This window comes from Triplophysa rosa, linkage group LG5 (assembly GCF_024868665.1).
Source record: "Triplophysa rosa linkage group LG5, Trosa_1v2, whole genome shotgun sequence".
Taxonomy (NCBI): domain Eukaryota; kingdom Metazoa; phylum Chordata; class Actinopteri; order Cypriniformes; family Nemacheilidae; genus Triplophysa; species Triplophysa rosa.
Window position 1 is genome coordinate 9,803,931 of NC_079894.1, and position 12,832 is coordinate 9,816,762.

Genomic DNA, 12,832 nt, shown 5'->3' on the forward strand with positions numbered 1-12,832 from the left:
GGTGATGATACGCGACTGGGGTAGGCTATGAAAATCTGAATCAGAATCAGAATTAGAAGAGCTTTATTGCCAAGTGTGCTTGCACACACAAGGAATTTTCTTTGGTGTTGGAAGCTTCTAGTACAGACATTCAGCACAATGACAATACAAATATAATAAGATTTACAGTCTAAAAGATTCTAAAATATGCATATATAAAATAAAAGCCTATTGTAGAGAAAATGGGGGATAATAACATGTAAGAGACATTGTACAGGGTAGTATATGGTAGAATATACATATTAACAGATTGTAAGTACACTTGTGCAAATGGATAATGTTGTAAGTAGAGGTAGTGTTATATACGTGTAGAAATAAAATGTACATATAATAAGGCACTATAGTGCACACTAGGGATGGGCGATATGGCCCTAAAACTCTATCACGATAATTCCTGGTATTTCTTGCGATAACGATAAAAATGACGATATATCTATAACGCCATCCACCGCTGTTTTTTGTGTCAAGTGATAGTAGCTGCATGTAGTCTAGACCCTCAGAAAAACAAATATTATCAAAAAGTAAAACTTACCCCAAATCAAACAGCTCCTAAAATATACCTACAGTATTTTTGTAAATATAAAATATAATAGTGAGATTCAACTTCAACAGGTTGTAGTAAAGAAAAGTTAAATGAACTAAAGCTCAATAAACACATCATGTCATACCTAAAACTGTATATATTCTATTGTTGGGTGGAAACGATCGATCACATCACGCTGTCAATCACTCTCTCTTGAACTGTGTGAACCTTCTCTTCTCACAGCAACATACACTGAATCTGTCTATGACGTGCTACAGAAAGAGAACAGAAACATGCGGATAAAAGAAATCTAATTAAATAATCCATGCTTTTATACGCTCATAAACGTATTTAAAATAACGTAATACAAACTCGCATTGTACTGTATGTAAACAGGCAGCAGTGCTGTGCACGCTGTGTCGCTATGAAAGCACATGTGGGCGCGAGCTACGCACGGGACGCTCCGTTCATCCTGTATATAACAGGCAAGAAATCATATTAAACAATTTGCGCACGAGCGCATAACATCTAACGAATGTTTAAATAAATACTTTTAGCCAAACTAAATGTTGTGGTGTAGCGTATTATGACTATCAACGAATACTTAACAAAAGAATTAAATAAAACGAAAGTGAAACTAAACATTAACTCGGATACATCTACAGTGCCAACCTAAATGAGATTTAGAGCTTTTAGTGCAAACTTTCTCAGCTTCACGTCCGCCCTCCGCTATACCCGTTTTCGCTTCACATATGAGCTGTGAATGGGTCTCATAAAAAAATAAGTCATCAACTAGAATTTATCGTTTATATCGCGGGAAGACTAATTCCTATCGTGTGGGGAATTTCTACCGGTATATCGCAAACGATATAATATCGCCCATCCCTAGTGCACACTATAGGAGTAGTGAAAATGCAATATTGCTCTTAAGGAGCAGTTATCTGTTTAGGAGGGAGATTTCCTGGGGGAAGAAGCTGCTTCTGTGTCTGGAAGTCCTGGTGTTTGGTGCTCTGAAGCACCAAGCACCGGCAAGAGGGAAGCAGCTCAAAAAGTTTGTGTGCCAGAGTTTGATTTTGTAGAGTCAATGATGATTTTTCTTGCCCTGTTTTTCACTCTGGAATCATACAGGTCCTGAAGTGTGGGCAAAGGAGCACCAAAAATATTCTCAGCACTACGAACTGTCCGTTGTAGTCTTCGTAGGTCTGATTTGTTGGCCGAGCCATACCAAACAGTTATTGAAATGCACAGAACAGATTTGATGACCGCTGAGTAGAACTGGGTCAGTAGCTCCTGTGGTAGGTTAAACTTCCTCAATTGACGGAGGAAGTATAACCTCTGCTGGGCCTTCTTTACAATGGAGTCTATGTGGGACTCACACTTCAGGTCCTGAGAGATGGTGGAGCCCAGGAACCTGAATGACTCCACAATATCCACAGTGCTGTCCAGGATGGTGAGGGGAGGAAGTGATGGAGAGTTCCTTCTGAAATCCACTATCATCTCCACTGTCTTGAATGCATTCAGCTCTAAATTGTTTTGACTGCAACAGGCAGCCAGCTGAGCAACCTCCTTTCTGTAAGCAGATTCATCACCATCTTGAATTGTGTCATCTGCAAACTTCAGGAGTTTGACAGAAGGGTCTGTAGAGGTGCATTCGTTTGTGTAGAGTGAAGATAGCAGTGGAGAAAGAACACATCCTTGAGGAGCTCCGGTGCTGATGGCTAAATTTTCCCAACCTCACTAGCTGCTGCCTGTTCGAAAGGAAGTTAATAATCCACTGTTGGCACAGAGAGCTGGGTAAACTTGGGCAGAAGGAGGTCCGGGATTATGGTGTTGAAGGCCGAGCTGAAGTCTACAAACAGGATCCTGACGTAAATCCCTGGTCTGTCTAGGTGTTGTAGGATGTAATGCAGTCCCATGTTTACATCCACAGACCTGTTTGCTCGGTAAGCAAACTGGAGGGGATCAAGAAGTGATCTGGTGATGTCCTTCAGGTGGGCCAGTACAAGTCTCCCAAATGACTTCATGACCACAGATGTTAAAGCAACAGGCCTGTAGTCATTAAGTCTACGGAGAAGTCATCACAACTTCTCCATTCAACTGGGCTCATCAACCATTACATCTTCCAGAATGGCAAGAAACCTGGGAGTGGTGATCGACGATCAGCTTAACTTCACTGATCATGTTGCCAGCACCACCCGGTCCTGTAGATTCATCCTCTACAATATCAGGAAAATTAGACCTTTCCTATCCCAGCATGCTACGCAAGTCCTAGTCCAGGCTCTTGTTCTGTCCAGACTGGACTACTGCAATGCACTACTGACTGGACTTCCAGCTTGCACAACCAAACCTCTACAGATGATCCAGAATGTGGCGGCAAGAGTGGTCTTCAATGAACCAAAGAGAGCGCACGTCACTCCTCTCTTCACTAAATTACATTGGCTCCCTATAGTCGCCCGAATCAAATTCAACACTCTGCTCCTGGCCTACAAGACCACCACTGATTTGGCACCCCCTTACCTTCACTCGCTAATGCAGACGTATATACCTGCCAGATCCCTATGCTCTGCAAACGAACGACGTCTTGTGGTGCCATCCCAAAAAGGTAAAAGATCTCTCTCACGTACCTTCTCTGGATCGGTTCCACATTTATGGAATGATCTGCCCGCTGCTACAAGATCAGCAGATTCTGTAGCCATCTTTAAAAACCGACTGAAAACACATCTCTTCCGTCAACACCTGACTGATCAGCTCTGAATTCTATCTCTTTCCTACTCTTTCAAAAAAAAAAAAACCTTGTGTACCTTCTGTAAGCATCTTCTTTGGCCTGACGAAGCTGTCTCAGTTTCATTGTAAACCATGGTTTGTCATTGTTGTATGTTAAGTGGGTCCTGGTGGGAATACACATGTCCTCACAGAAGCTGATGTAGAATGTCACTGTGTCAGTTAACTCATCCAGATCAGCGGCTGCAGCTTCAAAGACACTCCAATACGTGCAGTCGAAACAGGCTTGTAAGGCCCGCTCTGTTTCGCTGCTCCATCTTAAATCTGCCAAGCTTGTAGCAAGGACAGCAAAGAGCTTCTGTCTGAAGGTCGGAAGAAGATGAACCAGGCAATGATCAGAGAGACCCAGAGCTGCTCTGGGAACAGAGTATGCATCCCGTATTGTGGTATATCACTGATCCAGAATGTTGCTGATCTCTGGTGGGGCATGTGATATGCTGCCTGTATTTTGGTAGCTCACGGGAAAGGTTTGTTAAACCCTCTGTTAAAGTCCCCAATAATAATAATAATAAGCGAATCCGGGTGTTGCTGCTCAGTGTCAGTGATGTAATCCGCCAGCTGATGCAGCGCCGCGCTCGCACATGCATGTGGAGGAATGTAAACATTCACGAGAATAAACGAGGAAAACTCGCGTGGCGAATAAAAAGGTTTGCAGTTGATAGAGAACGCTTCTAAGTACGAAAAGCACATCTTCTTCAGTGTTGTTATATATCTGCACCAACCTTCGTTTATATAAAAACATAATCCACCACCACGCGTCTTTCCCTGTTGACTCTGCAATGCGATCCACTCTGAACAGCTGGAAACCCGGCAAATGTAACGCGCTGTCCGGTATGGTGTCATTGAGCCATGTTTCTGTGAAACACAGCGCAGCGGAGTTGGAAAAATCTTTGTTTGTCTGGGTGAGTAAGAGTATTTCATCCATTTTGTTGGCAAGGGAGCGGACTGTAGCGAGGAAGGCGGGGCGAGAGCCGTGGGGCAGGTAAGGCGGGGCCGGCGGCGTAAGTGGCAACGAGTGTCAGGGAGTTTCGGCACCAATGTAATAACGTTCAATAGAAGGGAAGGAAGGAGGTGGGAACCGGCGAACATTAACAAACTTTAATTCAAAACTAAACAAACAATAATCCAAGAATAAAAGACTGGCAGCCACCTCACGGTCGACTGCCGGCCACACAAACATAAACAAACTTAACAGTTTCCGGGCCCGGGTCCTCTCTCTCGATGGTCCGGTCGCTCGTCCTCTTATGCTCCCGAGCTCCCCCATGAGGCATGCAGGGACCGGCGGTCGCACAGCTGACACTCGTTGCCACTTACGCCGCCGGCCCCGCCTTACCCGCCCCACGGCTCTCGCCCCGCCTTCCTCGCTACACGGACATTCGCCAGGTGTATACTCGGCAGCGGGTCCTAAATCCGTGACGTCATAGTCTGACGAGCGCACCCGCTCGCTTTCCCCGCTTGCGTCTTTTTGAGTGTTTGTATAGAGCTGCCGATCATCCGAGTAAAATGTTAAGTAAAACGTCTGAATTTGCAAAATTAGGAAAAAGATTGACAGAGATGCATTGCTTAATGTTAAGCAATTCGTCCTTGGTAAAAGTGATTAGAGAAGAGTGGCTCAAGGCAGGAAAAACAAACAAAAAAGACAAGAGCTCCAAACCGAGGCAGCCATCCGCAGTGCCATCTTGGATCTTGAAAAAACGATCTTGAAAAAATTTTGACTCAATCATTATTAGCACCTGTAGATGAACTTCAGAATTTGTTTGTGCAAAGCCGGTAAATGGAAGCAGAAAGTAGATGATGAGTTTGAGGGAGGTAAGACTTGATAAACAAACTACTGTACATCCCCAGCCAGTCAGGTCTCAGACATTAGAGGAAATGTCACAGGAAAACCTTTGTCATGTCTTTTAAATTGCATGGTTGCTTAGAAAAACATTTGTGTTGTGTACATTCAGAAATGAAATTAAAATGTAATTTACTAGCTCTAGTTCAGGACATTACATAAAAAGCTGGCAGTACCTATGGCTGAGATAACTATGTGCTATTATAGGCAGTACAGTGAAAAAATGAACCTACTTTGTTTGGACTTGGCTGTTAAACCAGAAAATATTGTGGGGTTTTTTTAGTTAAAATATGCTCTTTATATTTATGGAATTCCAATCCTGCCAAAATGTAAAATAAATAAATACAAAAATAAATCCATGAAGAAATGTAAAAAAGTGAAAATAAATAAATACAGAAATTAGTTTTCGGAAAGTAACAAAAATTAATGAAAAAATAGATATTTAAATGTATATTATTTATTTCTTTTTTTAAACATTTATTTTTGTACATTTTTTGTATTTCTTTTATGCATTTATGTATTTCCACATTTTTACATTTTCACATTTATTTATTTCTACATTTCTGTGTCCATATGGTAATGAGGGGGCGTGTCTTGCTTCAGACATGGCAGTCGAGCACAGAGTGGTGCTGTAGGCCACAGGCAAATTCTAAGGCCATGGTAACATCTTGTGCTTTGACAAAATGACATGCAAGAGATGAGCGTGACCACATGTAACAAAAATATAGTATATTACAGCATTTACTGTAGTAAACTGCAGAATACTATATATTACAGTAATATATAATGTAGTGCACTATAGTACTTACTATTGTGGGATTTAAAAGCCCTTATGGAAATCAACCATGGTTTTTTTTGGCAGATTTGTATGACCACAGTTCCACTACAAATACCATGGTTAACTCTGGATATACTGAAGCAACACCATGGTTAAATTGTAGGGGTGTGACGAGATCCGACGATGGAGTGATGGGCTCGAAATTGCGATCATTTTAGTCGCATATGCTCCCTAAATTTAACCTGTGCAACCTCAAAATATATTTGGGAGCATTTGTGTGAGTGCACATTTTGTTGTGGTGTGACCTGTTTTCATTACTGTACAGAACACGCTATAAACTGCACAAAGTATGTGCGTGCGTGCCGTGCTGTGAGCTACAGTGACCGACCCGGCCATTCATAGACAACATGATGTAAACATGCTCTAGACAGACGGGTTTCAACCTTGGCGCGGTTCAGTCAGTGGAGGAAGGAGAATTGACAGTGTGAAATGATCGCCACCTCTGCTAACACGGGCACTATGCAAAAGCATATAGAGAAAACAACCACAGCTCTTTACTAAAACCTATGCCGGTTAAGAAAACAAAGCATACATTTTGTGAAATTACTGCCTGTCATTTGAGTTTGTGACCAAACATTTTGCAGTGTTCACATATTGTTTTCACTGCATAATATAATTTATTAAAATATAAGTTTAATGTGTTTCATAAAGTACAAGTTGATTTTATAATGCCTACATTTTTTGCATTTTGTGTTAAGGTGAATAAAATATTATTTCATCATTGAGGATTTCTTTCAAATAAGTCTAAAAATCTCGTCTTGTTCTCGTGAACCCAGTCTCGTGTCTCATCTCGTGAGATCAGTATCTCGTCACACCCCTCTTAAATTGTGTTTACAATGGCTTGACTATAGTGGCCATTTTATTTGTTTTAATTAAAAGTTTATTTTCATAAGGGAACACTGTATTACTAGATACACAGTATCTGGGAATTTTACTACACTTTACTTTAGTAAATACAATGGTATAAGCTATAGCAGGGCTAGTCAAGCACCTGTTCATAATTTAAAATTCGTGCATGTCATTTTGTCAAAGCAAAAGATGTTACCATGGCCTTAAGAGCTTGTCTGTGGCCTACAGCACCACTCTGTGCTCGACTGCCATGTCTGAAGCAAGACACACCCCCTCATTACCAAATGGACACAGAAATGTGGAATTAAATAAATGTAGAAATAAATAAATGTGAAAATAAATAAATGTGAAAATGTAAAAATGTGGAAATACATATATATAAACATAAATGCATAAAATAAATACAACAATGTAAAAAATAAAGAAATGTTTAAATAAAGAAATTAATAATATATGTTTAAATACCTATTTTTCATTCATTTTTATATTTTTAGAAAATTAATTTCTGTTTTTATTTATTTATTTTATCTTTTTTACATTTCTTCATGGATTTATTTTTGTATTTATTTATTTTTAATTTTGGCAGGATTGGAATTCCATATATATTAGATGGAGCCATAAAACGACTGGTTTCTTGAAATATTGTAATTGTAAATTCTTGAAAAGGTGTAATTATTCATTGTTATCATTTTGTAATGAATGCAGATGTGCAAGAAATATTTCTCTCTGCTTTCATTTTTCCATACAGTGCATGCAAACATATTAATAAAGTTTATGTTAAGCATATTGAAGATACTTTAATATTTTTAAATACATAAATGTTTACCTTTACCAGTGTTGTAGCACTGTAAGAATTGTGGTTTAAGCAAGGGAAGTTTGTATAGTGCATTGTGCATACCTCTTGCACACAGCAGATTTTTAAGAAAATGTAATGGCGGCCTGTGCCCCAGTAGAGCTTTAGGTCTAGCAACGCCCCTGCTTAGAATATAGGTCCACGTTGTACCCTAATTCTAAGTTTTACTAGGGAAACAGGCTACTGTAATGTCATTTCAACTACAGCGTAAGGAAGACTGAGAGGTCTCATATTTCAGAAGGACTAAATGTAGCCTGAGCACACCTGAGAAATTTAGGGGGTTAGGTTACACAGGGTCACACTGAGAAGTATTCCTAACATCCGGATCAGTGGAAAAATACTCTGCGTTTCAACCTCCCTACATTTCTGCCTTCTGTACAAACTCTGCTTCTATTTACACTACAATTAAAAAGGTTAGGTCATGATTTTAGGGGGTTTGTTGTAGAGAATAATAGAAGAATAGTAAACTCATATAAACCATAGAATAACACAAATGTAACTATGGGACTTATGCTGTGACTAATATCCCCAAAAAATGTAAATAGTTATATTTTAGCATCTTCAATATAGTCACACTTTGACTTGAATTTACAAAAATGTTCTCTTAGCATTATATTATCCAGCTTCTTGACCTGAGATGCTTTTTAAAATACACACACACACACACACACACACACACACACACACACACACACACACACACACACATATATATATATATATATATATATATATTTCCAATCACACTGCCATACACATTCAAGTGACCCTAAACCTTTTTTTGATGGTGAAATAGTTGATTTGACTTTTAACGATGGCTTGAGATGCAGAGATATATGATTAAAACACATTTAAACAGGTCTTTTTCTTCTCTAAGAGAAATAGGAAAGAGGCGGTCCATTGAACTTGAATAAACTTTCTTTTCTTGGACAAGACAGTAACCCATTCCTTAAGTTTTTTTTTATTAAGACAATTTCCCAAACATTAGAAAAGTCTCTAATACTTTATTAGACCTTGGCTTGCTTACATTGGGTATAATCATTTTTTCATAAAGCTGCTTTCATACTGATATATATTGTGAAAAGAGCTACATTGAAAGCAAGCCTTTCTGGCTGTTAGCATCACTAGAAGAAACAATGTCATGATGCCCTTTTTGAATACTTGGATATAGCACTATGAAACTGCATAGTGAGAAGTTGCCCTTTGCACAGTTATGTCTTCTATGAGTATTATTCCTATTCTCAAACTCCCACCTGTCTTTGAAATCAATCATCCAAAAATGCTATGTCTTTAAATAGGAGAGGACAGAAATAGACATAATTGAGATTGCACCCTGGACTGTAATCCATGCATCTATCAACAATAAAGGATGCTTGCGATTTCCACACTGACATCACTTCAAGATCAATCAGCCTGGGACAGATCAAATGTCACATGGAGTACAGTTCTGGGATGCAGCAGAATAGAAACAGTGTAATGTTAAGGGAATGAGTAGTATTGAGTCAAATTAAATAAGTTTAAGGTGTAATGCATTTAGTGATGAAGATAATCCTTATCACACAAACTGAGGAAAGCAAACCCCAGAGAATAAGTATATCAATAAATTGTCAATGGATGTTGTTATACCGAAATTAGACTCCTGCCAATTATAGCAGTTTTAATGCTCACCATCTTTCCGGTATAGGGAGATCTCCACCTTCCTTTCTTCAGAGCCCAGCAAAGCTTTGGCCATCTGGGCCACAGCTGCTCGTCCAGTATGTGGTCCATACAAAAAACTGCAGGTACACGGCTTCTGCATGACCTCTGCACGTGTGTAGCCACACATGCCACAAAAGCCATCATTGCAAAAGATGATGGCGCAGTTTTCCACTCGAGCATTGGCGATGATGAATTTGCGATCTGTAAAGTATAAAACAAAAACAGATCCAGCTGGTACACAAGTCACAGCTTTATAGATCACTTTGGAAGATGTAAACAACGCTGGTCCAGAAGAACTTCCCGTCTCAGTTTTTCTGCACAAACATTTGAGCAGAATTCAATTAACAGAACATTTATAACCGAATCAAAATGTTAAACGAATATCTTTCAGACTTAATTCTATATGTAAGATATAAAAATTGGAATTGTTAAATTGGAAATGAAATCGGAAGTGCGGCAGGACCAGTGTTTACATCTTGCAAAGTGGTCTATAAAAAGATCAAGAATAAAAACTTTAAGATTTTTCAGTTAAATATGTAGCATATTGATCAATCATATTTTTTTGGCCAAAACTCACATTCTTTTTGCATTCAATTTTTGAATTGAAATTAAGAATCTAAATATTGAGGTTGTTGAAAGTAATTGTTTTTATTGAGATAAAAGCAAAGGCACATAATATTCATATCATTTAGAAAAATATTAGTTAGAACTGTTATTGTGCTTGTGTGTATAGTACAATGTATACAATTATTATATATATGTTTTACATCTCTTTATTAGAATACATAACAAAGTGTGTGCTGCCTGTTACAATGAAGCAATTAACTTTTTAGCTCGATGAATAGTGTCTACTGCAGCGTACGTCCGCTTTCTCAATATCCCACAATAATCACACAGTAAACTGATGCCCACATATTAAAAAGCGTTTTAACAATAGCATACAGCTATACAGTTCTAAAAAAACACACATAAAATAGAAATGGTCAACAGCATCTAAGACAACAGTAATAGAAGTTTTGACCGAAAAAAATAAATATATAATTTACTTACTTTGACCCTCGAATTTGCGAATGATGGTGTCCAGGAAGGTGTTCTGAGGCGCAACGTGTCCCCGACGAACAGGCATTGTCCTGCTTCAATGAGGTAAAAAGTTGTACAAGTGCCTCCTCGGATCTGTTTAGCCTTTATTTGAGATATGCCTGTACCGCCAGCTCTCACACATGTAAGCGATGTTTACTTTTACACGCGAACGCGCGCTCCTGAAAAGCTTTATAGTAATTACGCATTTGATATGTCAGTGCGCACATTTCACCGGCTCTGAGTAAAGAATCTGTCAATTACCCAAGTCACTTGCTTCCTTTTATGCAAATAGATGCAAATCGACTGACTTTCTGTCCCAGTTAAGGTAACGATGCGATTCGCTGAAACGCCTCACTCTGTGTTTAGGAGCGCTAAAAATGAAAATGTTACTAGAGTAGTTTGATGATGAATATGGAGAGGATGGTTGGGGAGGGGTAAGAAGTCAAGGGTGTGAAGGACCGCATTATTCACTCATCCTGATGTTACCTTTGAGTGCGATCGTGTTCAGTGACCACAAATCCGATTTAGAAATGTCATGCTGCAAATGCAACTTAGACCAGGCTGAGCGCAAACTGGGCATAACTGCATAGATGAAAAAAGTAGGGAAAAAATCTTACATTTTTTAAATTATGTTGTTAATGTCATGCGCGTCTATTTCCATTTATTTGCAAATTACCTTCAACCGTATACAGGCGTGACTGTAAATGTAATTATTCGGCAATATTTATGGGAGTTAGGAACACTGGGGGTCCATGAAGGAACTGCAGGGAGTCTGTGTACTAATGCATTTTGCAGCAATTTCTTTAACAATTAAAAATGTTTTAACCATGTTGGTTTTGCATCTTTCTTTTTAATTTTCAAAAACCCTCATTATTTATTTGGCTACTTATAAAGAGTGTAAACATACTTAAACAAATGTGAATCTCTCTCTGTCAGACAATACAGTAGTTTAATGAATCCAGGACATGGCAAAAGAAAGCAAAGCTTGTTAACTTAGTCAGCACTATAGGGCCAAAAGTAATACTGTTTATTATTCTTATTAATATAAAACTTAAGGAATTGCCAGGCAATATAGCGTTTTTGTCTGGAAACCCCTGGTTTGGCTAATCCCTAAATTAGAGTTAAGGCCAGCAAAGACTTAAAACCTCTAGTTTAACGGTCTTATCTTATCACAGAATGAAATGTTTTAATGCGCTTTTAACCACAGTGCAGGTCAAGATGTCTTACAAGGTGCAATATAATACAGCGTACAAGGCTCCATATCTGCTTATAGACATGCTGAACTTTACACTGTTGTTTATGTGCATTAAAGAAGAAAGCTGACTCTATTTTGCATGCTTTCTTTATATAGGCCAAAGGTTGCAAAAAGATTCACTCATAAAGGGTGTAAGTCTATATCTACACAAAAAGAATATATTATATTATACGTTTTCTGTCTTATCCTAACAGTCTTAAGGTAAGGTTTAACTAATAGGTTCTGTTCTGAATTTGTCTTGCTGCAAACCTGACACCAGCACAAAAAAGTAGACAGACTGCCGTCTACTGGCGTGTTAGTGTTAAACTGGTGTAACAAAAATCCTTAGACTGAGTTCTCTTTCAGCCTACAGGGGGCAACCTATGTAAATACTTTAGTAATGGAGGGAAAAACGTTTTAATGAAAAACAAAAAAATTCTGGAAAATGCGATCTATTCACAATTTTCTATTAAACTAATGACTTGTTGTATGCAAATGAGCTGTTCTCAATGTATTCCAGTTTTCTCAATATTTGTAAACTGATCAATATATTAACTTCAGCATAACTCTTAGTTTTTTTTATCATGTCCTGGATCCCACAGAACACACCATGGTTTAAAGGCTAAATGAATTAGTTTGCAGAAATAACAGCACATTTCAGCGCACCCACAGCTAAACAGCTTATGCAGGTTGTTCCTGTAAATTCAGCAAAGTGTCACCACCAATACCCTTATCAGCCAGTCTCACATGACCCATGGACATGTTGTCTGCGCTTATCCATCATTTCATGTATACAAACACACCCTAACACAACAAAAGAGAACATGCAGGATTCACTGACCCATTTGAATTAAATTAACAAAAATTGTTCGTTAGTCTGGCTAATCTACATTTAAAATGCAAGTTCTGCGAAAGAATAAACTCCACCTTCAAGTGGTTTCAATGACAGACGTGTCAGGAAAACAGAGGCAAAGCGTTTATTTTGAGTTTTACTTCTGCTCCTAATGGTTCCTGTGAATGGTGTAATTGTTGCACATGTTTCCTTTCAGACTGGGAGTGTTGGAGGGGGTGGGGCAGGGAATTGGGCTGTGCTTAAGGAA

General features: G+C 38.7%; 1 protein-coding gene across 1 annotated transcript in view; it reads right to left on the reverse strand.

Moving 5' to 3' along the window:
• The window catches only part of kcnh2a (potassium voltage-gated channel, subfamily H (eag-related), member 2a), a 39,842-nt gene extending 29,261 nt beyond the window's left edge, over nucleotides 1–10,581 (reverse strand). The window contains exons 1-2 of the mRNA XM_057332994.1: nucleotides 10,469–10,581; nucleotides 9,389–9,619 (exon numbers count right to left, since the gene is read on the reverse strand). Coding sequence (XP_057188977.1) covers nucleotides 9,389–9,619; nucleotides 10,469–10,544 — 307 coding nt within the window. The 5' untranslated portion in view covers nucleotides 10,545–10,581. The remainder of the gene's footprint in view (nucleotides 1–9,388; nucleotides 9,620–10,468) is intronic.
• Between the last annotated feature and the right edge of the window lie 2,251 nt (nucleotides 10,582–12,832).